Source organism: Phaenicophaeus curvirostris, chromosome 29, assembly GCF_032191515.1.
Source record: "Phaenicophaeus curvirostris isolate KB17595 chromosome 29, BPBGC_Pcur_1.0, whole genome shotgun sequence".
Lineage (NCBI taxonomy): Eukaryota > Metazoa > Chordata > Aves > Cuculiformes > Cuculidae > Phaenicophaeus > Phaenicophaeus curvirostris.
Window position 1 is genome coordinate 2,315,689 of NC_091420.1, and position 27,088 is coordinate 2,342,776.

General features: G+C 47.9%; 1 protein-coding gene across 2 annotated transcripts; it reads right to left on the bottom strand.

The window, feature by feature from the left end:
* Positions 1-37: 37 nt before the first annotated feature.
* Positions 38-27,088, bottom strand: LOC138732218 (GON-4-like protein). 2 transcript variants are annotated; one of them, XM_069878690.1, is made up of 31 exons: positions 26,221-27,088; positions 24,727-24,888; positions 23,690-23,886; positions 22,927-23,001; positions 22,399-22,449; positions 21,984-22,034; positions 20,940-21,035; positions 20,609-20,713; positions 19,623-19,793; positions 18,929-19,121; positions 18,204-18,305; positions 17,514-17,554; positions 17,250-17,353; positions 15,835-16,033; positions 15,097-15,183; positions 14,470-14,641; positions 13,527-13,671; positions 12,257-12,407; positions 11,527-11,643; positions 8,978-10,714; positions 8,362-8,605; positions 7,289-7,470; positions 6,529-6,726; positions 5,641-5,784; positions 5,027-5,170; positions 4,612-4,731; positions 4,217-4,330; positions 3,394-3,601; positions 2,156-2,912; positions 1,087-1,189; positions 38-496 (listed from the first exon to the last, which is right to left on the bottom strand). In XM_069878690.1, the coding sequence occupies exons 1-31, from the start codon at positions 27,065-27,067 to the stop codon at positions 347-349; spliced, it is 7,167 nt and encodes a 2,388-aa protein (XP_069734791.1). In that variant the 5' UTR covers positions 27,068-27,088; the 3' UTR covers positions 38-346. The 2 variants fall into 2 exon arrangements, 1 of the variants encoding a protein (XP_069734791.1); XR_011339263.1 differs by lacking the exons at positions 38-496; positions 1,087-1,189; positions 2,156-2,912 and having other exon boundaries at positions 3,475-3,601; positions 4,601-4,731.

Below are 27,088 nucleotides of genomic sequence, written 5' to 3' on the forward strand. Positions count from 1 at the left end.
AGCAGGGGCTGTAGGGAGAGGATGAGGGGGAACTGGGTGATCGTTAGGGTCCCTTCCAACCCAAACCATTTTATGGTACAATATTTACAGGGTCCCATGGGCTGCCCTGCAGCCCAAGTTCAGCATCCACTGCTGAAGCTCCCACACAGGTTCTAGAGGAGTTACCACCCCCCTCCAGTCTTCTTCATTCTCACCCAACTCTCAGGAACGTAGCAGGAAAGCCAACAACAACAAAAGGTGCTGCAGAAGTACCTGTACAAACATTCTGCCTTTACCCACGGCACCCGGCTAGCAGCAAACTGAAAAACGGCTCCCGATACAGTCGCTTAATTCAGCCAGAAAGCCCTTAGTCATCGGGCTCCTCCTCAGAAAGCAAAAGATCTTTATCCGACAGCTGGTCCGTGTTACTGGTACTGGTTGCATCCTCCTCATCTTCCGAGCTCCCATCACACGACGTGTGAAACAGCCTCATCAGTTCTCTGAACCTGTGGGATACCTTAAGAAGGAGGGAAATTTGAGATGATTAGTACCTCAGAGGTGGTTCAAAGTAGAAATTTCCTATTACCAAGTTCAGAGCGGTTTGTGATTGTGGCTTTTTTAATCATTTGGTTGGAAAAGATCTTTGAGATCGAGCCCAACCATCCCTGTCCCTCTCTAAGTTCTTCATCTATTCGTCTTTTAAATCCCTCCAACCACTCCGCCACTGCCCTAGGCAGCCCCTTCCACGTCCCAAAAACCCTTTCGGTGAAGAAATCTTTCCCCGTATCCAATCCAAAGCTCCCTCAGTGCAACTTGAGGCCATTTCTTCTCATCCTAAACATAAAAGCAGGTTTTATGCAAGATTTAATTGGAAAGAGGAATGCAAGAGCACGGGTGGTTCCATTTTCTTCGGAAGAACAGTTCTATTCTACTGATTCGCAGGTAAAAACTGGCAGTTTGGGGAGATTCCTGGGTGGAGGCGTGGGGAGGGCTGGGACAAAGCGACTCCTCCGTCAAGTTTGGGAGCCAAATACCTCAACAAACTTTCTCTCCTTCGCTGGACCATGTCTTGTGGAAGACACAAGCGTTCCCGCACCAGCCCCTCACCTCACTCGCAGTCTTGTTCCCCAGCTTCTGCGAGATGGCCTGGAAGGTTTCGGGCTGGGCTCCTTTCTCCTGGCAGGTGGTGAGGATGACCCTGTCAGCCTCCCTGCAAAGCAGCACGAGGGTTGTAAAACGAGCCGAAAATGAGCGTTGGCAAACACCAACCACCACATAAAGGCTGTTCCCGGAGAAAGAGAATGATCATAGAATCATAGAATGGGTTGGGTTAGAAGGGACCTTAAAGATCACCCAATTCCAACCCCCCTGCCATGGGCAGGGACACTTCCCACTGGATCAGGGGCTCCAAGCCCCATCCAACCTGGCCTTGGACACCTCCAGGGATGGAGCAGCCACAGCTTCCCCGGGCAGCCTGTTCCCGGGCCTCATCACTCTCATGGTGAGGAAATTCCTCCTTATGTCCAGTCTAAATCTGCCCCTCTCCAGTTTATCCCCATCGTCCCTCATCCTATCGCTACAAGACTTCACAAACAGCTTTCTTGGAGCCCTTTCAGGTTCTGGAAGGTCACTATAAGGTCTCCTCAGAACCTTCTCATCTCCAGGCTGAAGAAGCCCAACTCGCTCAGCCTGTCCTCATACAGGAGGTTCTCCAGCTCTCGGATCATCTCCGTGGCCTCCTCTGGACCCCTTCCAACAGCTCCATCTCCTCCTAATGTTGAGGATTCCAGCACTGGACACACGACTCCAGATGAGGTCTCACAAGAGAGGAACAGAATCATCTCCCTTATAGAGGTTCCTTTACTGCCCTTATCACATCCAATCCCAAGATAGATCTCAAAGCTCCGATTTTTATGCTTTCTGAGGGAGAAAAAAACAATTTTTTCCCAGCCTTGAGTGCTACAATGATCGCACAGCCACGAGCAGGTGGCTTCTCACAGGGTGGCAGCTGTAACAGGCCACGCTTAGAGGCAAGACAGGAACATAAAAAGGCAGGGGGCAGAACACGTTAGAAAACAGGAATATAACATTGAAATAAAGGATATTTTGCAATACGAAAGCCCAAACCAAATACTGAATGCAGGAAGGATGCGAGGTGCAGTTCAAGCAGACATACCTGGTCCAGAGAACAACCTTCTCCCCAGTCGAGCTGACTTTGCTGTTCTTGGCACACACGGTGGCTTCCGTGACTCGCTGCTGCTGCTGCTCCTCTTCCTTCTGCCCTGGGGAGGCCGCAACCGCTCTGTATTCCAGCTGCTCAGAATGCTGAGGCATCTGGAAGCTGGTTTTTCCATCTGCCTTTAATCTGCTCTCAGGAGGAGTTCCAGCGCGGTTCGTATCATCTGCTTCCAGAACGTTGTTATCAGGGGACCGCGAGCCGCTGCTCTTACCCAGCGGTGGTTTCCTACCCACAGTTATCCAACCCTGCTTTGCGTCAGCTTTGCCTTCTAGAGGCAAAGGAGGTCCCTCAAAGTCTTTCAGCCCCGATTTTGAAGCACAACCAAAAGCAGAGGGTTTATCCGATGAATCAGAACGAAGCCCTTGAGTCTGACACGAACTCTCACAGGGAGAGGAACCGGCTCCCACTAAACCTTTTCTTGGCGGTGGCAGCAGATCGCTGCTCGGGCCAAGAGCATCAGCGCAACCTCGATGCTGCTGGTTTAGCCCCTCGTTCTCAGTTCTCATGGGACAAGGACAGTCTTTGGTTTCTTGAGGTAGTTCTAGAGCAGTTTTTTGTAGATGTGTCCATTTAGGGACGGTGGCTAAAGAGTCCCTGTCCTTTGCAGCATCCACAGCAGCACCGACACAGGCTCCAGGAGCTTTTCCAGAAGACACATGTCTGCTAGAGGGATTCTTCCCTTCCAGGTGAGATCCTGATAAGAAATCCAAACAAATTCAGACCAATTGTTAGTCTATTATCTGTAAATAAGAAGAGTTTGGGGGCAGCTTTGTAATTCCAGCTGCGGTTTAGCCATCCTGGCAGCATCCTGCAGCCTATATCATAGAATCACAGAATCACCAGGTTGGAAGAGACCCATCAGATTATGGAGTCCAACCATTCCCATCAATCACTAACCCATGTCCCTCAGCACCTCGTCCACCTGGCCCTTAAACACCTCCAGGGAAGGGGACTCAACCCCCTCCCTGGGCAGCCTCGGACACTGCCCAATCACCCTTTCCATGAAATATTTTTTCCTGCTGTCCAGCCTGACCCTCCCCTGGTGGAGCTTGAGGCCATTCCCTCTCATCCTGTCCCTTGTCCCTTGGGAGAAGAGCCCAGCTCCCTCCTCTCCACAACCTCCTCTCAGGGAGAATGAACAACAGACCCAGTCATACCACAAGGCTCTCACATACCTGACGCCAGAGAATCCACCTTCCTGGATACGGCTTTTGTTCTGCCCTGGACATCCTCTCCCTCATCTCTGTTCTCCAGGATTTCTTCTGCAGGGTCCCTAGGCACTGTGGAATCCTTCCCTTCAGGCTGAGGACTCGATTCTTGATGAACAAGGCTGGCAGTCAGCTCTTGGGAATCTTTATTTTTGTAATATTTGTTTTCACACACCTGCGGATCGAGCCATACAGAGGCAAATCAATACAATTTGAGGCGTGGGGTATCAACACAAACCTCACACCTCAGCCGTTGCCTCTTATGTATCCCTGGACCCTAAGAAAAGCTTCACTTTGGGAACACGTTTGCATTTAGAATCATAGAATCACCAGGTTGGAAGAGACCCACCGGATCATCGAGTCCGACCATTCCCATCAATCACTAACCCATGTCCCTCAGCACCTCATCCACCCGGCCCTTAAACCCCTCCAGGGAAGGGGACTCAACCCCCTCCCTGGGCAGCCTCTGCCGCTGCCCAACCACCCTTTCTGTGAAAAATTTTTTCCTGATGTCCAGCCTGAACCTCCCCTGGTGGAGCTCAAACTAACTCAAACTAACACCGCTCAGCACAGCAAGGAGGGGCAGGAGGAACTGAGCAGGAGAAAAAAAGGAAGGCCAGGTAGTGCAGTCAAGGCTCTGAAGAGCAATTCTGGTATTATTTGATTTACTTTCTTCCTGCACGTTTTATTTTAGAGACGTGAGGCCTGGGGCTTGATAATAAATCATCAGAACTGGGGGTGTTGGCTCTGCTCCCCCTCACCGCTCCGATAACTCAGCCTATTCACTAACCTTACTACTACAATGGCTGCAGGTCCTCCTTTTGCTCTTCTTCAGCTTGAGATCGCTGCTCCCTTCGTGGCAGGAACACGAACATTCCTTCATCCCATCTACCCACTCGACCTCCTGAAAACAAACACACTCCAGCTGACAATCGCGCGCAGACACTGAGGTGACAATCAGGGGAAGGCAAAGGCCAGCGGGAGTCGGGAAGGGCTGAGGGACACTCTGCGCGAAACCCAGAGAACTAAAGCAATTACACTAGCAAGCAAAGCACAATAGAAACATTTCAATCCCCTTGCTTCAAATCTTTTTAAGCTGTCGCCACGTAAACACACATTTATCCTCGCGGGCATGCATTTGCTCAGAGTCCAGATATGTGGACTAGTGAGATACCCCAGGCCCACTTTGTCATTGTTCTGGCCTCCGATCTCTTTCCGCTTCTTATTTTTGGAGGCCGCATGCATCTTGGGTGGTTCCTCCTCCTCTTCTACATCTGGCAAAGACACCTCCTCAAACCCATCAAACTGCAAAAAAAAGAAACACACAACAACTGCTCTATTGTGACAGAGCAAGGTTCATTTTCCCCATGAATTTCTTAACACTGAGCTCAGTTCCAGGACACGAGCGGCTCAATTCTGTTAGAAGAAACACAAACGCTGTAAAAAAAGTGTGAAAAAAACTTCACTTCAGCCCCCCAACAGCGTTCCCACCCTGCAGCTTGCCTCTCGCTGGAAATGCAGCCCTATTTGAGTTCAAATTCAAACATTTCTAGTATCTCTGCTTTTATCTTTGCTGGTCTTAGGGAAAAGATTGCTCCACCTCATATTCCTTCTCTTCTGTCCAGTTGATCTCCTCAAAATCTCCCATGCGGCTGGCTGAGGGCCGTAAGTGATCGAAGAAAACCGAGAACTCATCCTGCAAGTGGTCGTGTCCTTTCAACAGCTGCCACATTTGAGTCTTCAGCTGAAAGAGAAAAATATAGAGAAAATGAGCAGTAGCATTTTGTTCCGTGCCATCACGTTCTTCTCTGAAGGGTTTCTCAAAGCAGCTGGAACATCAAGACTTCTTAGAGCTCCAGGATGGAAGTTTATGCTTGCTCTGGTGCTACTTCATGAATATTTTGAGCTCATTCTACATCCAGCTATCAAATTAGTAGAAAAATGTTTCTCCAAAATCCTCAGAAGACTCTGCCTAAGGCACCGAGCTACAATTTCACCTGCAAGGTGAGAAAAGCAAGGTAGGAGAGAGGAGACTCACACAGGCCAGTTAATTGTAAAGGCACTCAGAGAGGCAGCTTCAATTCTCCCCTGAGCAGATTGCACTTGCTAAACTCTATTGGTCTCAAGAAGCAGCACACGTGACAGGGAAGAAGAGCAGCTCATGATGTTCTCAGGGGTTTGGGGGCAAAAGAAGGTGGCTGGATGCCTGGTTACCTCTGCGATCTCCTGGGGGAGGCAGTCCGCACAGCTCTGCAGAACTTTGATGATCTTCTGATGATGGGCAGGATTTTCAGCAAAACAGATCTCTAGCTGCCTGAGGAACTTGCGGCTCTTTTCAAATGCTTGCTGCTCTTCAAACTGAGCAAAAAGAAAAAGAGTCACCTGGAATCCTGAGACACCTCAGAACGGATCAGGGCCTCCAAGCCCCATCCAACCTGGCCTTGGACACCTCCAGAGATGGGGCAGCCACAACCTCTCTGGGCAGCTTGTGCCAGGGCCTCACTGCCCCCACAGTAACAGATTTCTTCCTAAGATCTCATCTAAATCTCCCCGTGTTGAGACTAAAACTGTTCCCCCTCATCCTGTCCCTGCACTCTCTTTGCCTGTGCAGTCGGGTTCTTTCATGTAAATGTGAAAGGCTGATACTATGTTGTAGCAAGGTGGGTGTTGGTCTCCTCTAAGTGAGAGGCAATAGGATGAGAGGAAATGGCCTCAAGTTGCTCCAGGGGAGGTTCAGATTAGACATCAGGAAAGTTTTCTTCACCAAAAAGCTTCTCAGGCACTGGAACGGCTGCTCAGGGAGACGGTTGAGTCACCAACCCTTGAGGATGAAGTGCTCAGAGATGGTTCAGTAGTGGACAGGGATGGTTGGACCCAAAGATCTCACAGGTTTCTTGGTTTTCCAACCACGAGATTCTATGACTCTTCGAGTCTATGACTGAAAACAAACTATTCTATAGACTTTTCAATTCTGATTAATAAACCAGCAAGGTAACTAAACGATTTACCAGCTGTTTACTCTTCACGCCCTAAGAATTCCTTATTCTTTCACTACCACAGGCATTATCTGCTTAAAATCTCGTCTCCTTTCACTCTACCTACCAGCCCACACTCCAGAGCTTGTTCCGGTAAAAGAAAGGCTGCAAAATCTGTGAGCAGCTGTGGCCAGTCGTGCAACAGTTTCTGCAGAGTGGAATAGAGATCCACAGCTGTTCGCTTGTCTGTGCTAATCTCAAACTCATAGATGACGCGAAGGAAGTCTTCGTACTTCCCAGGAATGTGCTGCAAGGCTTCACGCACCTGCAAAGAGCAACAAGCCTTTATTGGACTCCATAACATCAATTTAATATTAATATAGTAATCTTTAATCTCCTGCTTCTCCGAATTCGCACAGTGCTACCAGTTTTACTCAGCAAACACCAAGCCTATTCCTTAAAGACAAATTTCAACTGAGAGAAAGGAACCAAATCCAAGATGATTACGAAATTCGGAAACGAAGACAGATCTGGTGTTGGGGGTTGCCTGCAGCTAAGCACCCCAGAGCAGCTCCTTCGCCACCTCCATAGGCAGGAGATGGGAGGAAGAGGAAGAGCAAAGGCAAGGAAACAGCTCAGTAACTAAAAGGCCAACAAATGGGGTGCTATAAAGAAAGAAAATTCCATCGCAAAGCTCCAGCACACCTAGATCCACCTGGCAGGTACACGGCTAAGGTGTAAACAGTGTTAGAACAACCGTGCCCGATATTCCAATATTAGTCTTTGATAGGAATGGTTGGACTCGATGATCCGATGGGTCTTTTCCAACCTGGTAATTCTATGATTCTATGATTCCCATTCACGGATCACACACTGGTCTGGCTTACCCTGGTCAGATAGGCTTGAGCAAACGCTAGATCCTTCTGCTCCCTCAGGGGATCTCTCTCCAGGATGTCTTCATCGTACAAGAGGAGCAGCTTGGATGTATCTTTGCTAGCACGAGCCCGTCCCCTCTTATTTCTGGTTCTGTGGGAGCTCTTGCTCTTCCCAGGGGCTTTCATATTTTCTCCTGTGAGGAAGCACAATGCAAGCTGTATCAGGACTTTCTGTATATTCCCTGGGCTGGCAGAGAGCTGCTCTTCTACATCAACATCGGGCTAGAATCCTCAGGTTTCAGAGTTAGCAAGGAGTTAACTGTCAGTGTACAAGCAATATCCTTCTTGCTCATGTTCACCTTATAAAAAAAATTCAAAGACTTGACCAGTTAATGTTGTTCTTATACAGATATTGGTTATTAGCAGACACAAACCACAAATCTTACACCTGCACATAGGGCCACGAAGATGATCCAAGGGCAGGATAAAGACAGTTGGGGCTGTTCAGCCTGGTGAAAACAAGGCTCCAGGGAGACCTTAGAGCAGCTTCCAGTATGGAAAGGGGTTCCAGGAAAACTGGGGAGGGGATTTTTACAAGGGCCTGGAGTGACAGGACGAGAGGGAATGGCTTTAAATTGGAAGGGGGAAGATTTAGATGAGACATTAAGAAGAAATGTTTTGCTGTGAGGGTGGAGAGGCCCTGGCCCAGGTTGCCCAGAGAAGTGGTGGCTGCCCCATCCCTGGAGGGGTTCAAGGACAGGATGGATGGAGCTTGGAGCCCCTGATGCAGTGGGAGGTGTCCCTGCTGACAATAGGGGGTTGGAACCAGATAATCTTTAAGGTCCCTTCCAACCCAACCCATTCCACGATTCTATGAAATTCTTGAAGCATAAATGCATTACGACAGACTAAAGACGCTCAATTCACATGCACGACGAGATGTTCTCAAAGACCCCTGACTGCGCTGCAAGATTTAATTTCCACGCAGAAAGCATCATTAAGCTCAAACCTGCCAAGTGAAATTAAACCCAGACAGAGCTTCCACTCCACTTCCTCACGTATCAAAAGCATCTCACAGAACGTACCTGCCGGCAGCCGGTGGGCTTCCACCTGCGGGGCTGTCTTTGTCAAGGTGAAGGCAGATTTCGGTTCCTCTGATGTATCTCCACATGTTTCATCGTCTTTCTGCAAACTCTCTATTCCTTCCACTTCCTCCTCCTCCTCTTCCTCAGGCTCAGAGTTCTCTTCCTGGGAATTGTCTTCTTCAGAGTCCCCCTCTTGGCTTAGACGTCTCTCTGTTGCAAGCCAAGTAAGTTTTTCCATTGTCTCCTTAGAAAGGAACAACAAAAAAAACCCATCACATTGTTTTCTTTTAGCATTTATTTTAACGTTATTCAGCAACCAGCACGCTCCATCAGAATCCTAACAACCAAACCAACATCTCCCAGCTCTAACCTGGCCTTGAACACCTCCAGGGATGGGCCACCCACAGCTTCCCTGGGCCACCTAGGCCAGGACCTCCTCACCCTCAAGGAAAACATTTCTTCCTAATGTCTAATCTATATATTTCCCCTTCCAATTTAAAGCCATTCCCCCTCATCCTACCACTTGTAAAACATCCCTCCCCAGTCTTGTAGACCTCCTTCAGGCATTGGAAAGGCTGCTTTAAGGTCACCCCTTAGAAGTTTTGTTTGCTTTTACCTGAAGCTCTGGCACTGAAAGAATTGATTCTTCTGAGGCTGATGACATTTCTTCATCCTCATCTTGCGTGAAGTCATCAAAGTCGTCTTCTTCCTCCTCTTCTTGTCCTTCTCTCTCTCCTCCAGTTTCAGGGCCAGCTGGTGTCCCAACAGACTGGCCGTCTAGACTGGAGGAATCCTCTGGCCTTCCCAGGGGGCTACTGAATTCTGCCTCCACATCTGCTGCGTAAGAAAGATTCTTTGGAGACTCACTACTTACTTGTGGTCCAGCAACACCACCTGCATCCACCTGCTGTTCGCCACGAGGAGAAGACCGCAAGGCCCAGCCCTGTTCTTCTCCCTTCTCATCACACGACACGTGTTCCTTTTTCATTTCTTTCAGGTCGTTTGAACATGAACATGCAGCCTCCATGTCCAGCTCCTGGCCAAGACCCAGCAGGAATTCCTCCTTCACTTCAGCGGATACAAGATCCCTCTTTGGTACTGGATTTACTTCCTTGGTAGCATCATTTGAATCTTCAGGCTCCATTTTCACTTCATCTGGATCTTCTAAACAAGGCAAAAGCTCCACAGATAATGGCTCAGAACCGCCTTCATCTCCTCCCACCACTGTCCAGCTGCAGCAGTCACTCTTATTTAGTTTCTCCTGAGCACCAGGGTTTGAAGAGGCAGGATTCATGCCACATTCCTCCGCAGGGGAAGAAGTGGAGCAGGAAACGTACAGCTCGGGGGGTTCAACCTTGGGCTCCACCATGGGATAGGAATTTTTGCTGTTTCCAGCAGGGCAGGAAGAAACCAGATTCAACTGTTCTTCATTTTCCCCAACAGATGATGCAGAAAGACCAACAGGATTAGGAGAAACTATCAGCGAAGGGATCGAAGAAGTGACTAGAGGCTGATTTAATGGACAGGAGAAAGGGGATGGATTGACCAGCAAGGTTGTAACTGGAATAGCCTGAGTGCCTCTAGCAACTGTTGGATTTATGGGCTGGATCATGTTGCAGCCGTTGCCGATATTCACCACCTTCACGGTGGTCGCAGGCACAGTGAGGATGACAGGAGAGGGCTGAATCAAAGGCGAAGTCTTTACCAGTGGGGCAGATTTTGTTGCTTTTTTCTTTTGGTGCCCCTTACGGGCACAAGGTTTGCGTATTTTTGCTCCGGCCAAAGCTGGCAACACCAGTTTTGGCTGTAAAGTTACTGGATTTGGGGACACTAGAGGTGATGGGACAGCAGCTGGGAAAGCTTGTCTAGAGTCCGAATGCGAAGCGGGGAGCACGTTCTGAAATTCCAAGCCATCCCCGTTTCCTACCACTGCGGGAACATTCAAAGGCTGCACTCCCTGCACCGTCTGTGTAACCGTAGCTGGCTGGATAAGACGAGGAATCTGAACCATAACCTTGCTGGGAGGAGCTTCCGACTGGGACAACTTCACAGGTTCCTGCACGTTGATGGTGTTGGAACCGGGCTGTAGGCAAGGACTCGGTCGAATGAGGACAGGCTTCAGAGCCGAAGACCTCTGCCTCCTCCATGCTCTCCTAGAGAAGCGATTGGCAAGGGGCTTCAAGGTTAATACCAGTCCCTTCGGCATGAGCAGAGGGTACTTTTCATCATATTCTGCGTCTGAAGTTTCCTTTCCAGGCCCCAATATGACAGAATCTGCATTAGGTGAACCCGGCGTCTCCCTGGAATCTTCTGCCAGTTGCTTCAATTCCCCTTGAATGGAGGGCAAGCTGGCCTGAAGGGAACAAGAGTTTGTTAGTCCAGTCTATTCATTCCTTTATCCCCATCCTCAAAGCACCACAGAAGGTGAGAGAGAACATCTTGCTTCTAAAGGTAAAGCATTTTTCATTTACTCTACGCTACCGTATATTATTCGATATTCACGAGTTTTACTCCAAAGCCCTCAAAAGAATCTGAGAGCCTGGAAGAACCAAAATTAAACTTGCTTATAACGGTTCCTTAAGTAAATACAAGATTTTCTGGGAAGGAAGCTTCACTGTAACAAAATGGGCAACCACACAACTCACTCTGGACCTTGGCTATACAGAAAAAGAAAAAATAAAAGCCTGTCCTTCCACAGGAGGACAGGCTGAGAGAATTGGGGTTGCTCAGCCCAGAGAAGGAAAGGCTCTAGGAAGACCTTATAGCGGCATCCAAGGACTGAAAGGAGCTCCAGGAAAGCTGGGGAGGGGCTCTTGAGCAGGGAGTGCAGGGAGAGGATGAGGGGGAACGGGTTTGAGCTGAAAGAGGGGAGATAGAGATGAGATCTTGGGGAGAAATGCTTTGCTGTGAGGGTGGGGAGGCCCTGGCCCAGGCTGCCCAGAGCAGTGGTGGCTGCCCCATCCCTGGAGGGGTTCAAGGCCAGGTTGGATGGGGCTTGGAGCCCCTGATCCAGTGGGAGGTGTCCCTGCCCATGGCAGGGGTGGGACTGGGTGGGCTTTAAGGTCCCTTCCAACCCAAACCGTGATTTTATGAAAAAAAACAAATCCAAAGAAATCAACATCACAACAAAAACCCCTAGATGGGATGCAGAAGAGCAGAAACTACCTTTAGCCAAAACGGCAGGCGATGTTCTTCCCTCTCCACAGGCGGCTTCCAATCGCTGGGCTGGATTTCCTCGCAACACTTGAAGAGAATGGGCAACTGCTTTGTCTTTTTGTAGTACTGTGTGGAGAGAGGAGAGAACACAAGACAAGACGATTGCAGTGAGGTCACGCTTGGAGGAAGAGCTGGACAGGAGAGGTGACCCCAAAGTGACAATAGAGGATTCCAACCCATACGTGGCATACTCGGGATAAAACTGAGCGATCACTCGGATCAGACTCTCCAAAGGGTCATTGAGTCCCCTTCCCTGGAGGGGTTTAAGGGACGTGTGTACGAGGCGCTGAGGGACATGGGTTAGTGATTGATGGGAATGGTTGGACTCGATGATCCGGTGGGTCTCTTCCAACCTGGTGATTCTATGATATAGTCATCGAGGGGTAGGGGGGTGCAATTTCATATATTTGTATATATTTTATTACTTATTATTTTCATCATCATTATTTCATTTAAAACTGTAGTTTTAGTTTTCAGCCTTCAAGTCTTCTCCTCTCATTTCCCTTTCCCTGGGAGTGGGTAGGGGGGAGAGAATTGGGAGCCCAACTGCTCAGTTTTTAGCTGGGTCGGGGCTAAACCTTGACATACAGAAAGGTCCCTGGAATAAACAGCGTAACAAACACCAACCAGATACAGAACTCTGGTGAATGCCAAACCCCCACCTGAAGGCATCACTTACTCGAATGATATTGTCAGGGGCTCGATTCATATTGAGATTCTTGATCCGTACTGTAAGCTGGTGCGCGGTTTTTGTTGGCAAGAGATATTTGCTGATCAAAGGCTTCGGAAATTCGGTCCCTTCAAAATGTTTCAAACCTAAAGCCAATAAACTGAAGAAAGAAGGGGAAAAGATAAAAGACAACACAGTCATTGGTCCCAGCCAGTAAGGGTTTATAAGGAGAAGGTCCTGCCTGATGAGCTTGATTTCTAAACAAAGTTACCCACTGAGGTGACCAAGGAAAAACAGTTGATGTAATTTTTCTGGATTTCAGGGAGCTGTTGACACTCTTGAGGGCAGAGAGGCCTGCAAAGGGATCTGGACCAACTGGAGAGCTGGGCCATCGCCAGCCACATGGAGTTTAACAAGCGAAAGCGTTGGATTTTGCACCTGGGACACGGCAACCCCAGATGCACAGACAGTCTGGGGAGTGAGAAGCTAGAGAGCAGCCCTGCGGGAAGGGATCAGGGGGTCCTGGGTGATGACAAGGTGGACATGAGCCACAGCGTGCACCCTGGTAGCCAAGGGGGCAACCGTGTTCTGAAGGCATCAAGCACAGCATAGCCAGCCAGGCAAGGGAGGGTATTGTCCTGCTCTGGAGCAGCCCCACCTTGAGAATTGGAGGCATCACAGGATAAAAAGGATCTAAAGCTCCTGGAGAGCGTCCAGAGGAGGGCACAGAGTTGAAGGGGTTAGAGAGGAAACCATGTGAGGAGCAGCTGAAGTCACTGGGTCTGTGAAGCCTGGAGGAGACGGAAGGGAGACCTCATTGTGGTCACCAGCTTCCTCACAAGGGGAGGAGGAGCAGGTGCTGAGCTGTCTCTGACCCAAGGGAACAGCAGGAAGATGCCAGGGGAGGGTTAGGTTGGACATTAGGAGAAGGTTCTTCCCCCTAGAGGGTGGTGGAGCACTGGAACAGAGTCCTAGGGACACAACCACAGCCCCAACCATGACAACATTCCAGAAGCATTTGGCCAATGCCCTAGGACCCACAGTGTGAAGGTTGAGGAGTCCTGTGCAGGGACAGGAGTTGGACTCCAATGATCCCCGAGGGTCCCTTCCAACTCAGGACATCCTAGGATTCTATAAAAAAAATCTAGGCAGGAGGGCAGGTTGTGGTTTGGATGTGCTGTTGGACAATGCAGATATTCTGAAACTCTGCATCCTAGAAATTCTCTTCCACAAACAGGTCTCGCTTTGTAGGTTTTACTCAATATTTCTAAGCACCTACTTGTCCTCCGCCTTGGTGAAGATAATCTTGTCTCGGGGAGGGTTTGCTTTCAAGGAACATATTGGCAGTAACTCTGGATACATAAAGACGCTCCTTGTTGCCAAAATCCAAGCCACTTGCTTTGGCAAACATGGAAATTCATTGGCTGTGAAAAGAATTAAGAGATAAAGATGGGGGTCTACACAGACCAGTAAGGTTTTTCACAACTGACTTCTTGCAAACCCTGTTTCTTTTACTCTCTTCACTGCAAACAAGGAGAGATTTTTCTCCCTGGTTTTTAGAATTTGCCGTTTCTAGTTTTTGCCTTTAAGTTTACATCAGCAAAAGGTAAAATGCCTTTACATCTTATATTTCGCTCTATACTGAAAAAACACTTGTAAAGATCTCTGTTCACTCTCTAGGTAGCAGAAAAATCACAAACCAAATATTTGAAACCAATAGTTTGGAGCTTTTCTTTACTAAAATACTCCAGCAAACGGAACAGTTCCAGCGCTTGGAACATTTATTTCCAGTTTAATAGTTTCCCAATAGATTTCTGCTGCTCGAAACATGGCAGGATTACAATATCATACGAAAGTCAACAGCTCACATGACAAGCTTGCAACACAGTAAAGCACAAGAAGCAAAAAGTCACTGAAGTGAATGGTTTTATCTAAAAATACCTCCCAAAATGGAAAAAAAAAGAATTTCATGCCAAACAGCAGTCGGAACCACATCCCATCTGGATGCAGCATGAAATAACTCCCACTACAAATGCTTTCCCACCTCCTGTCCCCAGCCTGGACAGCACTGCCTAAAAAAAGGCTTTTGACTGGGTCCAAACCCAAAAGCACCACGGCTCTACTCCATCCTACACCTCCTGATCCCACTCCACCCAGTCCATCCCATGCCTCCTGTCCCCTCCCTGACACGTCCCCAAGCTCCTGCCCCGTCCCGCACGTACCGCTCTTCTTCACCGCTTTGCGAGGGCTCCAGTCAATTTGGACTTGGGCGTGGAAATCTTCGATGAGCTGCAGAGCTCCCTTCAAGTTACACGGCTGGAACATCGTCTGAAACTTGGGATTGAAGGGCTGACGGAGCAGCGTGGAGCTTCGAGCAAAGTTACCAAGCTCGCTCTGCAAAGTCCAACACAGAAGATGATGGGTTGGGTTGGAAGGGACCTCAAAGCCCATCCACTTCCAATCCCTTCTACTGGATCAGGGGCCTCCAAGCCTCATCAAACCCGCCCTTGAACCCCTCCAGGGATGGGGCAGCCACCACTGCTCTTTGTTAACTCAATAATCTCCTCAGGGAAGTGGTGGATTCCTCTACGCTGGACACTTTCAAGGCTCAGCTTGACAGGGTGCTGGGTCATCTCTTTTAAGCTATATATGACATAAAAGGTTGGATCAGGTGACCCCCAAGTTCCTGTCCAACCTGGCATTCTGTGACCCTGCTCCTGTTCCATTATTCCTTTATCGAGTCTGTGTCGATTTACTGGGAACAATTAAATAAATTAAGCTCTCTAAATGTTTTCAGTGACCAGCAATCATTAAAATTCACATAGCTCCAAGTTTAGACATATCCTTACCAAAAACATCCTGGTAGTACTGGCCTCAGAACCTAAAGCTGGGTTGGAACTTGCAAGGAGATGGATTTGAGTCAGAAGCTGAACATGCTTGAAGAATAAAACCAGACAAATAGGGTTTTTTTAGTGCATCAGAAATCCAAGAAACCAGAAAGCATAAATATAGACGCACAACAAATCCCCTCAGCAGCCCCAAAACCACATTCTGACTCCAAATAACCTTTTAAGCAATAGAAGCTCTGGGGAAATATCCACTGGCAAGAAGTTTATTACCCAGATTTTGAACACATCACCAAGAAAATCTTAGGGCAGTTCCCTTGCTTTTGTGCCAAAGTCCCATACCATAACCATCAACACAGAAAGGGTTTTCTTTTTCTAATTAAATACTTAATTATTTCTTCAGAACAAAGCCAGTACGCTTTATTACTTTCTGAGAATGTTACAAAGAAGGTGAAAAGAGGATTTTGACAGGTAACAGTCAGAAATCAAGGATGGCCAAGGCAGGAGTGTCACATGAGAGAAAGAGATGCCAGGAAATAAGCTCTACTTTGCATTCAATTTAAACTGCCTTTCAGTGTGGAATCAGACACGTGAATATCACCTGCTAAAGCTTCAAACACAGCTTTTCTGCCTTGCTTCCTCAAGGAAGCAGCCAAAGTGCTTGCTATACCATTGGTTTTCCCCTCCCTGCGCAGCACAGGGCAAATATTCATTAGGCCACACCAAATAACACCTTATTACCTGCTGCATTTGCTGCTGGAGCCTCCTCCTTTGCATACTGTCCAGAACGAGGCTCTGAAGAGGCTTCTCATTTTGAGGTTTTGATTTTTCCATCTCTTGGGGTGGTTTGATGGAGGATTTCTTCATTCTCAACTGCTCAAGCTGTTCCTTCACCGTCCGGTGTTGTTCGTTCAGTAAATTGGCCAGAGGCTCTTCAAATCTGATTAAGATCAGGAAGACAATAAGGATGTGATTTAACAACCATTTCCATGTATTGAGAATACTTCACTCTACTGTGAATGCACAGTTTAAGAACCACAATCCTTGTGCTACTCAACACTTTGACCATGTAATTTGGGCCCCTCACTACAAGAAAAGACATTGAGGAGCTGGAGCGTGTCCAGAGAAGGGAATAGAAGTGAGGAAGGGGCTGGAGAACAAGGGTTGGACTCCACAATCTCGAGGGTCTTTTCCAACCAAATGATTCTGTGATTATTATAAACAAACCCATACAAACAGAGCATGAAGTTTCCCTGCTTTTAGACTGTAGCTGGTTTAAGAGTTGCTACGCTCCCCTCTGGCACTGCTCATCCCAGAGAGAGCATCACGTAACTCCAGCCTTTGTTTTAGCTCCTTTCCCAAACAGATACAGCTTGATCTTGAGCTGATCTGCCCCATAAACAAGGAGACACCATTCAGGCTCTGTAATCAGTTAAATGGAGTGGCACTGCTACCTAGAAAGAAGCACTTTGGACCTTTTCCTCTTCAAGGCACTGTTCCAACTATAACCCATCCCCAAAATCATCAGAAGACAATATCCAAACTTTTTATGGTTTCAGACTGAGGCCTCAGCTACCTTATGTGGTCCTTTTCCATAGGGACAGTACATATAGCATGGAGATGAAAGAACAGAACAGACTCCCCCACTAGAGATGCTGCCTCATTGGAACAGATCACGATTCTGAGAGATTTTGGCTTTTTCAGCTGATATAGAACAGCTCCCATCAATCTTTTAGTGCAGCCATTTTTGCTGTCTTTTTCTGAGCAGTTACATTTTAGAATCATAGAATAGTTTGGGTTGGAAGGGACCTTAAAAATCATCCAGTCCCAACCCCCCTGCCATGGGAAGGGACACATCCCACTAGACCAGGCTGCCCAAGGTCCCATCCAACCTGGCCTTGAACCCCTCCAGGGATGGGGCATTTTTATCATCATCATCTTCAGATGCATCACATTTAGTGAAATCAAAGGTTACAGAAAGAAAAAGAAGGTCAAAACGTTCAAACTCATTAAAACAGCTCAGAGATTTCAAAGCAGCTAAGAAAGCATCACCTCTTTGGTGGAGGGCACAGTACAGCTGAGGGAACCAGAGGATTTTTATCACAACAGAGAGTTGTTATTGCTTTAATTTCATGACCATAACCACATGATCCTACCTAAGTGCTTGCGGTGTATTGAAATTTGGCCGTGACTCTGATACATTATCCTCATCCTCTGGACCTTCATCCTCCATGTTCGAGAAACCCATCTCGTCCTGAAACTGATAGCAAGCGTGTAGCAACAGTCAGGAATCAAAAAATCAAGTAGTATTTACATCTTCAGCTAACGAAGCTCACACTGATCTTAGCACAGGCACTGATCTCCACAGGGACTTGGGGAAGTGCCTGTATGCATTCCTCAAGGCTAAAAGTCTCACTTACGGTCTCAAACAGCTCCTCCATCAGTTCATTCACTTCCTTTTCTGCAAGAAAAATTAAGAAGTATGAAGATTCCTCTCCCAAGAAACACTTTGCAATCCTGTCATAACATCAACTCATTTAAGGAACATGCTTGCAAAGGGAAACTCTCCCCTTGAATCACAGAATCGCTTGGCTGGAGAAGCCTTTGAGACCATTGAGTTCAACCACCCCTGTCCACTACTGAACCACCCCTGAGCAGCTCATCTGCCCGGTTTTTAAATACGTCCAGGGATGATGATTAAACCACCTCCCTGGGCAACAGTTCTTGTGCCTGGTAACCATTTTAGTAAAGTAATTTTTCCTAATGTCTAATCTGAACCTCTCCTGGCACAACCTGATATATACACTCAAGTCACAAGGCAAGCGCTCAATTCTGAGTTGGCTCAAGCTTTATGAAAGGCTGCACTATCACTCAAGTATTGCTCTTCAGTCTTTTCTCTGGGGTTAAGTGGCCTCTGAGGGCACACCAGCTCTAGCCAGATCCTCTCAGCATTCACAGAAAGCCAGTTTGCACAGAAAAAACTGTTCAAGTCCTTCTGCAGCTTTTTTTCAATCAGCCTACGCTGCAAAATCTTTGCGACAAACCACTCATTTTTCAACATTAATTACTAATCCTAACAAGAACGGAGGTTGGATTCTCTAAGGACTTACTGGTAATTCTCACAGCACGATCATTCCTGAAGTCTTCTGTATCTGGTTCATCCAGATCCTCCAGGAAGTTGTACTCAGGGTCGTCGTCATCATCTGCTTCATCTAGCAAGAAGCAAGTTTTGAGCCGTCATTTCCCTTCCCCTGAACCATATATTCATAGAATCACAAAACCATTTGGTTGGAAAAGACTTTGGAGATTATAAAGTCCAACCACGTGTCCACCACGTGTCCCTGAGCACCTTGTCCAGGGATGGGAACTCCACCACTGCCCCAGGTAGCCTCTACCAGTGCCCGAGAACCCAATCAGTGAAGAAATTTTCCCAAATATCCAATCTAAACCTCCCCTGGCAAAACCTGAGGCCATTTCCTATCTCGTCCTATCATATCCCTAATGAGAAGCATGACACAAATAGACTGAGGTGCATCAGTGCTATGAGCTTCATGTTACAGCATGATGGATTATGGACTGGAATGCATAACTTTTGTTTATAGTGGCCAGTTACTGCACGAGCTGGCTCATAAATGTTTACAAGTGAGACACGTGAAGTTTAGAACCCCTCATCAAGGTCCATAAAGAAGATGAGGAAAGCTGAGGGCATGGAAAACACGTGTGCATCACTAAACAGGACACTGGCTGCAGCCAAGACCAACAGGTATAAACAGAAAGAAAAAGCTCCAGGTCTTCAACGTAACCCCCAGCTCCCACCACCACATCTGTCACACACCTTCATTCTCCACATCATCGTTCATGAGTCCTCCAAGCCACCTTTTCCATTCTTCATCATCCGCAGTGTTGGGATCGTACATATCAGGCGTGATATCTGGGGCTCGGAGCTCAGCCTCCAGCTGCCCCAGAGGAACATCCTTCAGCGGTCTCTTGGATCGGGTTCGGAAGGCAATGAGGCTGTCTTCCAGAGGCTGAAAGGTGAAGAAAAAGCACAATGGAATTACAATGTCTTTGCTCTTCTCAGTTTCTCCGAGGTTTTCAACCAAGACAAAAGTCCAATATCACAAATATTAGGTTCCTGCTTCAAAGAATCATTTACTTTGTTGGTTTGATAAAGCTAAATTATCATTACACTCGCTACTAAACCATTACTGTTTATATTATTGTTCATTTATCTCACGCTAAACTCTTGCTCGGGGACGTATTTAAAAGGCAAGTAAATGAGGTGCTCAGAGATGGTTCAGTACTGGACAAGGATGGTTGGACTCAATCGTCTCAAAGGTCTTTTCCAACCAAGCAATTCTATGATCTCTTCCTATTATCCATTCTCTCACAGGGCGAGCGTCTACACATTATGGAGAATCAACTTATTATTTAATGCTATAAAAAGGGAGCAGAATGCAATAAAATAGCAGAGAAAACCAGAAAGCTACCTCCTTTCTAACAAATTTTACTCAAACTAAAGCTGGTACCTGGTAGGAATCCATGCACACTGGGCTTGAAGCCAATTCTTCATCCACCGCGTGCAGCTTCTCCATGAACGTGCTGTCTTTGTTTTGCTTTGGTTTAGGTGGTGGAGGAGGTCCCATGGGAACAACTTCAGCACTAATATGTCTCACAACAGGCGTAGGAACCTTCTCCACCTAATTCAAAAGGCCTTTGTGTTAAAAGGTTTTATTTAGAACAAGAAGATACATTTCCAAGGGCAGCGTAAGTCTCTTTTCTGCTTGACTAGAGTCTAGCACGACAGAAAGGAGAGAAACACTTCACAGAAGGAAATGGGTTCTTCATATCAGCCTCACTTTGACTTTCAGGAGTACAAATACATTTACTATTCAAGAGACTTGCAGGAAAAGAGACATTCATAAGGTCTGAGTATCAGTCTCACCATTAACAGAGCTGATAAATCTGAACACCAGTAATCGTAGCACATTCCCAACCCTCCCAAAAGCAAACCCATGGTAAGAAGAAGGTGGAAATATCAATACACCACTGCTCTTCTCCAATTCCACTGTCAGTGGACAGTTCTCACAGGCGCTTTCTCATTTTTGCCTGCTGGTATTCAACTCTTATCACACTGCACAGGCTCCTACTGACGTGACAGCGCATACAGTCACCACAAACACCTTTCTTCTTTTATCAAAATCACCTTCTCCTCCTCAGCCAAGCGCAGAAAGCACTCCTCTCGAAAACAAATCAGAAAAATAACCATTATCTGAAGAAGAGCCATTTGTTTCCATTGCCAGCGCTTCTTTTTAAGCACTTGTGTTTGTTTTAGAGTAAACTCTTCCTGCAAAGGTTGCACTTTGTGCAGGAACCATTGCAGTGGAATCTTATGGCCCCACAGCACCTGCAATGTCACCACATTATGCAATAATAAGTTTTTCTGCATTAATAATTTCAGAATAATAACTGAAAGGTGCTTCTAAAGAAAGTAAGAACCCTCTTGCAAGTTTACCTCGCCGAGCGTCCCTCCCTCTTCATCAGAGGAGCGCCTGGTCCTGGATCGTTTTGCTCCTCGAGGAGAAGAAGCAGTGCTCTCCACATCGCTCTCCAGTAAGCTCTACAGCACAAAAGATGCAGAATGCAATCAAACAAATACCACAGTCAAACACTGCTTCAACTAATAGTCCGAAGACTAGTTTTTTTTAGCCAAATTAATAAAACAGCATTGAAAAAAAGACTACTAGAAGGTCCAGGATGACTTACAAGTTTTCAAGTGTTAACATACAGAGAGGATTCCACTGCCTCAAACACACAGACTGAACAGAACTGCAGGTTGCGTTTACCTCTTCTGCAGTCTCATCCTCATCCTCATCATCAGGCTGGTATTCTTCATCAGATGAATCGTCTTCCTCGAGAGGAATGTCCACAAACTGAGGAGGCTGCAACAGAACAGAAGAAAAGTGATTGTTTTTTCCAGGAAGATAAAGAGCTGCACTGCCAGTTCCAAGATTTCTAACTGAGGAAACACCCTGCAGCTCGGAAGGGAAGGAGGCTACTGAAAAGGGGTGAGGAAACCAAAGAAATTAAAAGATTGGTAAAGCAGTTGGAAAAAGTGCAAGAACAGGCACAAATGATTTAGCACTTACATGACTGAAACCCTGCATGAGCAGACACTATCTCAAGCCAGGTTTCTGGGATGTGAATGGCCTCCTGCTACATCACTGAACCCTACACACACCTTGATAACAAATCTTTTGGAACAGGCAGAGCTCAGGAAAGAAAACTAAGACCCAAGCTGTGTTTCCAGGCAGCTCTAGAGTGAACAGAACAGTCCCAGGGAGGGGACCTCACAGCGCCAGGCCTGGGCATGGAATCATAGAACCACCAGGTTGGAAGAGACCCACCGGATCATCGAGTCCAACCATTCCCATCAATCACTAACCCATGTCCCTCAGCACCTCGTCCACCCGGCCCTTAAACCCCTCCAGGGAAGGGGACTCAACCCCCTCCCTGGGCAGCCTCGGACACTGCCCAATCACCCTTTCTGGGAAACATTTTTCCTAATGTCCATCCTGACCCTCCCCTGGTGGAGCTTGAGGCCATTCCCTCTCGTCCTGTCCCCTGGCCCTTGGGAGAAGAGCCCAGCTCCCTCCTCTCCACAACCTCCTCTCAGGGAGTTGCAGAGAGCAATGAGGTCTCCCCTCAGCCTCCTCTTCTCCAGGCTAAACCCCCCCAGCTCTCTCAGCCGCTCCTCATAAGGCCTGTTCTCCAGCCCCTTCCTGGCCACAACACATCAGACACTGGCCCACTCCACCCCACCAAAAGGTTCCTTGCTCCAAAAGGCACCTCCAGTACAGTCTCCAATTTCCCAGCAGTCATTCACTTACCTTCACCTCATTTGCCTTCTTAATTGGAGAAATATTCCATGTTGGGATCACCTGAAGAGAGGGAAAACACTTTTAACTGTCTTGGTGACAGCTGAGGCAATCATTCCACCAAAAGAGCTTGGGTCTTTGCTCTCTAAAGCAGCCGAGCAACAGCAGACTTCAAATAAAGGCTTTCAAAACTGCCCCTGATCTCTGCAGGCAGGAACTTTTGTGTGATGGAGACTGTGAATTCACTGCATTTCCTAATCCTGACCTAGTTATATTCCGTTCATCTAAAATGAATCCTTTAACATTGTTTTAACTCTTTAATTTTTAAGAATAAATCACATAAAAGTGACTTTAGGTCTTCTGAAAGAAGCATAAAGCCGTTCAGGCAGGGGGAGAGTTCAATAGTAAAAGGAGATGAAACACTTACCACTCCTTTCTCCACAACTTCCTTCAGTTTGGAACGAGTCATTTTGGGCTCCTGAAAGTTTAAAACAAGACAACAGCAACTTATTCAGCCATTTTCCTTAACTGCAAACTCTTTATTACAAGACTGTTCTCATTTTTAAAGTCTTTACTTTTCAGATATGATCAGAGTGACATCAAACCACAGAAGGTTTGGGTTGGAAGGGACCTCAAAGTCCCACCCCAGCTCTCATGGAGCCCCTCCCAGCACTGGAAGCTGCTCTAAGGTCTCTCTGGAGCTTTCTCTTCTCCAGGATGAACAATTCCAACTCTCCCAGCCTGTCACCAAAAAGAAACCCTCATAATTCTGCTCCGTAATTTACGCTGATACCCAGACACTACGCACTTCAACTTTAATTAATGAAACAAATTGTGGTGCCACCTGCTCTACCTGTTGTCTCCACACCACAGACCAGGATGACCCAGTGGTGAAGGTATCAACCATTTGGAACAACTTTAAAAAGAAAACAAACTGAAAAAGCTCTTTACTTACAAACAAAGGGATATCCTCTGTCTCGCTGATGGCTGCTTTCATCATGGCAACCACGTGCTCGTTTGTGATCACTTCCTATAGGAACACAGAGAAAATCTCTTTCACATTCCATTTGTTAAAAGGAAACAGACTTAAGGTTAAAATCAACTAGTCAGAACTATAACGGGAGAAACATTCAGTGTACAATACACTTTGTAATGATACTATAATAGAATCACATAAGTTTGGGTTGGAAGGGACCTCAAAGCCCATCCAGTTCCACCCCTGCCACGGGGGGTTCACAGATCAGACAAGAGAATGCAAAGCAAGCAGAGCAGTGATAAAAACATTTGCATTTTAGTTCAACTACTCCCATTACTGCTGTTAGGGTACAGTAAATCAGACTTGTTTGCTACTGTAAATAAACAGCAGTCAGATCAATAGAATCATAGAATCACCAGGTTGGAAAAGACCCATCAGATCATCGAGTCCAACCATTCCTATCAAATACTAAACCATGTCCCTCAATGCCTCGTCCACCCGCCCCTTAAACCCCTCCAGGGTCCCTTAAACACCTCCAGGAAACAAAGCCAAGTCCAGGTAACTAACCTACTAACGAAGCCAAGTCCAAGTAACTCATACAAACACCCCGTGGTTCTCTCTTTAGAGCTTCTTAAGAAGAGATTAGGACACAAGTGCCTACCCAGTCTGCTCCATTCATGAAATCAAGTGCTGCTATTTGTGAGATAAAGCATTTCTCCATTCCCAGTCCCACCACACTCACGTGCAGGATGTTCCGCACGTTCACAACTGTCAGGTTATGCTGTTTAGCTCCATCTTCTAAGGTGCGATCAAGGGTATCATCCAGCTTGATGTCACAGGTCAAAGATCCTTCCTCTTCCTGACTTTTCCCTTCTCTTTTCCGTTTGGTTGCCTTCCTTCTCCTCTTCCTTCTCTCAACATCCTCTCCGTCTTGCTCCTCTGAAAATTAATAAAAATGGAATCTAAAAAATTCAGATACTTCACATTCTTAATGTATAAGTTGAAAAAGGAAAAGGCAGAATTCTACAGATACTGATGCGGCAGCAGCTTCCCAATGGCTGATAAGGAGCTCACTCAAATAGAAAAGGCCCTAAGAACAAGCAACAGCTCTTGAACGACAGATTCCAGTTCTGCAGGACCTGAGCAAGTCCCTTTGGTCAAGAAAATCATAGAATCATGGAATGGTTTGAGCTGGAAGGGACCTTAAAGCCCATCCAGTTTCACCCCTGCCACCTCCCACTGCCTCAGGGGCTCCAAGCCCCATCCAACCTGGCCTTGAACCCCTCCAGGGATGGGGCAGCCACCACTGCTCTGGGCAACCTGGGCCAGGGCCTCCCCACCCTCATCATGAAGAATTTCTTTCTCATATCAAATCTACATCTTCCCATCTCTCCCGAAACGATTTCACAGAATGGCCTCAGCAGCCTTTTTTATGCCTTTTCCAGAAGAGGTGTTGCATCAAGATTAAAACAGTTGCAGAAGTCCATGCACCACACAGCAAGAGCAGGTTACTGCTTCCAGGACTTAAAAGTGTCTCTCAAGTGGCGTTAGAGATCAGCTCCAGTGAGTTTCACTTGGAAATCTGCGGTTTATTCAGCCACTGAATTAAGGAGCGCAGGATGAAAACATTTCACCTAAAGAGCATTTCACCATACACAGCTCCAGAGCTGGGCACCTACTGTGTCAAGTCACAGGTCTGTTCCTTGCAGAAAGCTTACCCAAAGGAATTAAACAGCCTTAAATCTACATTTTCCTCCCCTGACTACTGCAGCCACTCACCAGCCCTGGGGTTCTTCGGTGGCTTCATCACGGTAGGATTTCTAACAGCCACCTGCAAAGAACTTCTCATCGGAGACTCCTGCACCGCAGACTGGTTTTCTGTTGCATACAGATCTCCCTGCGAATCCACTTGAACCTCTGTGGACAACTCAGGCGCTTTCCCTGTAAAAAGGACACATTAAGCTGTAGTCCATGTGCCTCACAGACACGGGTGAGCAAGGCTCCGAGGCTGCTGCAATTACAAAAGCTTCTTGGGACCCATTCAGGTCTATTAATCAGCTGCACGAGTCTAATCCAGCCTGTTAAAGCAATCCAGACAACAGTGAACGCGACAACAGCCCCATCCTGCTGGACAAATCCATGCAAAAATATTCCTACCTCCAGCTATTCCAGTCTTCCTCCCTCCACTATCAGTTCTGCACAGCTACACACAAAATCGTTCCTGTCAAATGATCCCATCACAAAAAAAAAACCCAATGATTTGTTTCAAACACAATCGCAACAGCAGGAATCAAGAGGTGAGGGCAGGCATAGGTGACCACAACATTAGGAGGCAGCTCCACAGCTGCTCTGAGCCCACCTAAAGCCAAAATATTGCTAGCAGGGTGGCTGCGTGCTCTCTCACTCCTACCCTGCGCGGTCACAGAAGTGATGCAAGCCTAGAAAACAACCACGAACTGATCTCTGTTCCAACTCCCCAACAGAAAATCAGCTTTTAGTCAAACCAGCGAGTTAATCACAGCAAGACGAGAGCCCGACGCTGCTTCTCACAAGCAGAGAAGGAAGCGCTGTCACCATACGCTGCAGCCTGGGGTCAGAAGGAGCTAAAAAGCTAAAAAGCCTGTTAGAAAATAGTGGAAATGTACGGGCTCACCAACACCTTAATTCAGTACAAAAGCACCTTATCGCTCCCTGAAAGCAGCTCCCTAGCAGCACAGAAGTTTTGCATCGCTGCACAGAAAAATCAGACCCGGATGCTCCGGAGAGAGAGGAAAAAAGCCCCCAACGCCCCCCACACTTTTTTGCCAGATCAATTCTCCTGCCTCACAGAGTTCAGAGACAAAGTTGCATGCCAGGAAAAGAGAAAAAGGTGGGTAATATGGGGAAAGAGGGAACAACCACTTATTTCAGCTCACTTAAGGATAAATAGATGCGTCTTCTACCATCACCTGTTTGCACTCTTCCCTCATCTCAAATGCGAGGTCGCAGAGAGCTGGAGTCAGCTACAAATTACCAAGAGATGTGACCGGTGTGAAGTTCATAACACTAAAATGAGGACTTAGAAAGGAATAGGCATAAAACATCTGGGAAAATTTATCCACATGCCTGGAGATGGGAAATCTCGTGTCCCAGCTCTAGCCTGGCTGAAGGAGATCACTCCCTCGCGCTGCCCAGACTCGATTAGAGGGTGTTTACTTTCTAAAACTCCAAAATGACTCTTAGAAAGCTGACTTGCTGCCATTTTCAGTACCAACACCCCCCTGCCCCCATTACCTTCGGCCCCCTCGGAGCTCCCAGCGAGGAGCAGCCCGGCAGCGCTCGGCTCCTTCGTGCCCGGTGCCTCCTTGGCAACCAGCGGAGCCTCCTTGGCGTCCGCTGCCGCCTCCATGCCCGCTGCGGCCTCCTTCGCGCCCACCGGGGCCTCCTTGATGTCCGGGGCCCCCTTCGTGCCCGGTGTCCCCTTCGTTCCCGGTGCCTCCTTCGTTCCCTTCGTGCCTGGGGCCTCCCTGATGCCCAGGGTCCCCTTCATGTCCAGCGTCCCCTTCGTGCCCGGTGCCACCTTTGTACCCTGTGTCCCTTTTGGGCCCGGTGTCTCCGTGATGCCCGGTGTCCCCTTTGTGCTCGGTGCCTCCATGATGTCCGGTGTCCCCTTCGTTCCCGGTGCCTCCTTCGTTCCCGGTGCCTCCTTGATGTCCACTGTCCCCTTCGCTCCCGGTGCCTCCTTGATGTCCAGTATCCCCTTTGTGGCCGGTGTCCCCTTCGCTCCCGGTGCCTCCCTCACCCCCGGTGTCCCCTTCGTTCCCTGTGTCCCCTTGGCACCCGGTGCCTCCTTCATTCCCGGTGCCTCCCATGGAACCGGCACCACCCTCACTCCCGGCGCCTCCTTCGTCCCCGCTGCCTCCCTCGCCCCCGCCGCCCGCCTCCCCTCCCGCACCGAGGCCTCCCCGCTGCTCATCCCGCAGCCTCGAGGCACCGTCCTGGCGGCGGCGGCGGCGGCTCCTCCCGCAGCGCCCGCCGAGGCGGAGCCGGGCTCCTCGCCGCCCTCCCGCGGGCTCTGCGGCCCCGCCGCCGCCGCCGCTCTCCTCTTCTTGCAGGGCAGCATCTTGAGCGAGAGCGACATCCCACCCGCTCCTCCTCCTCC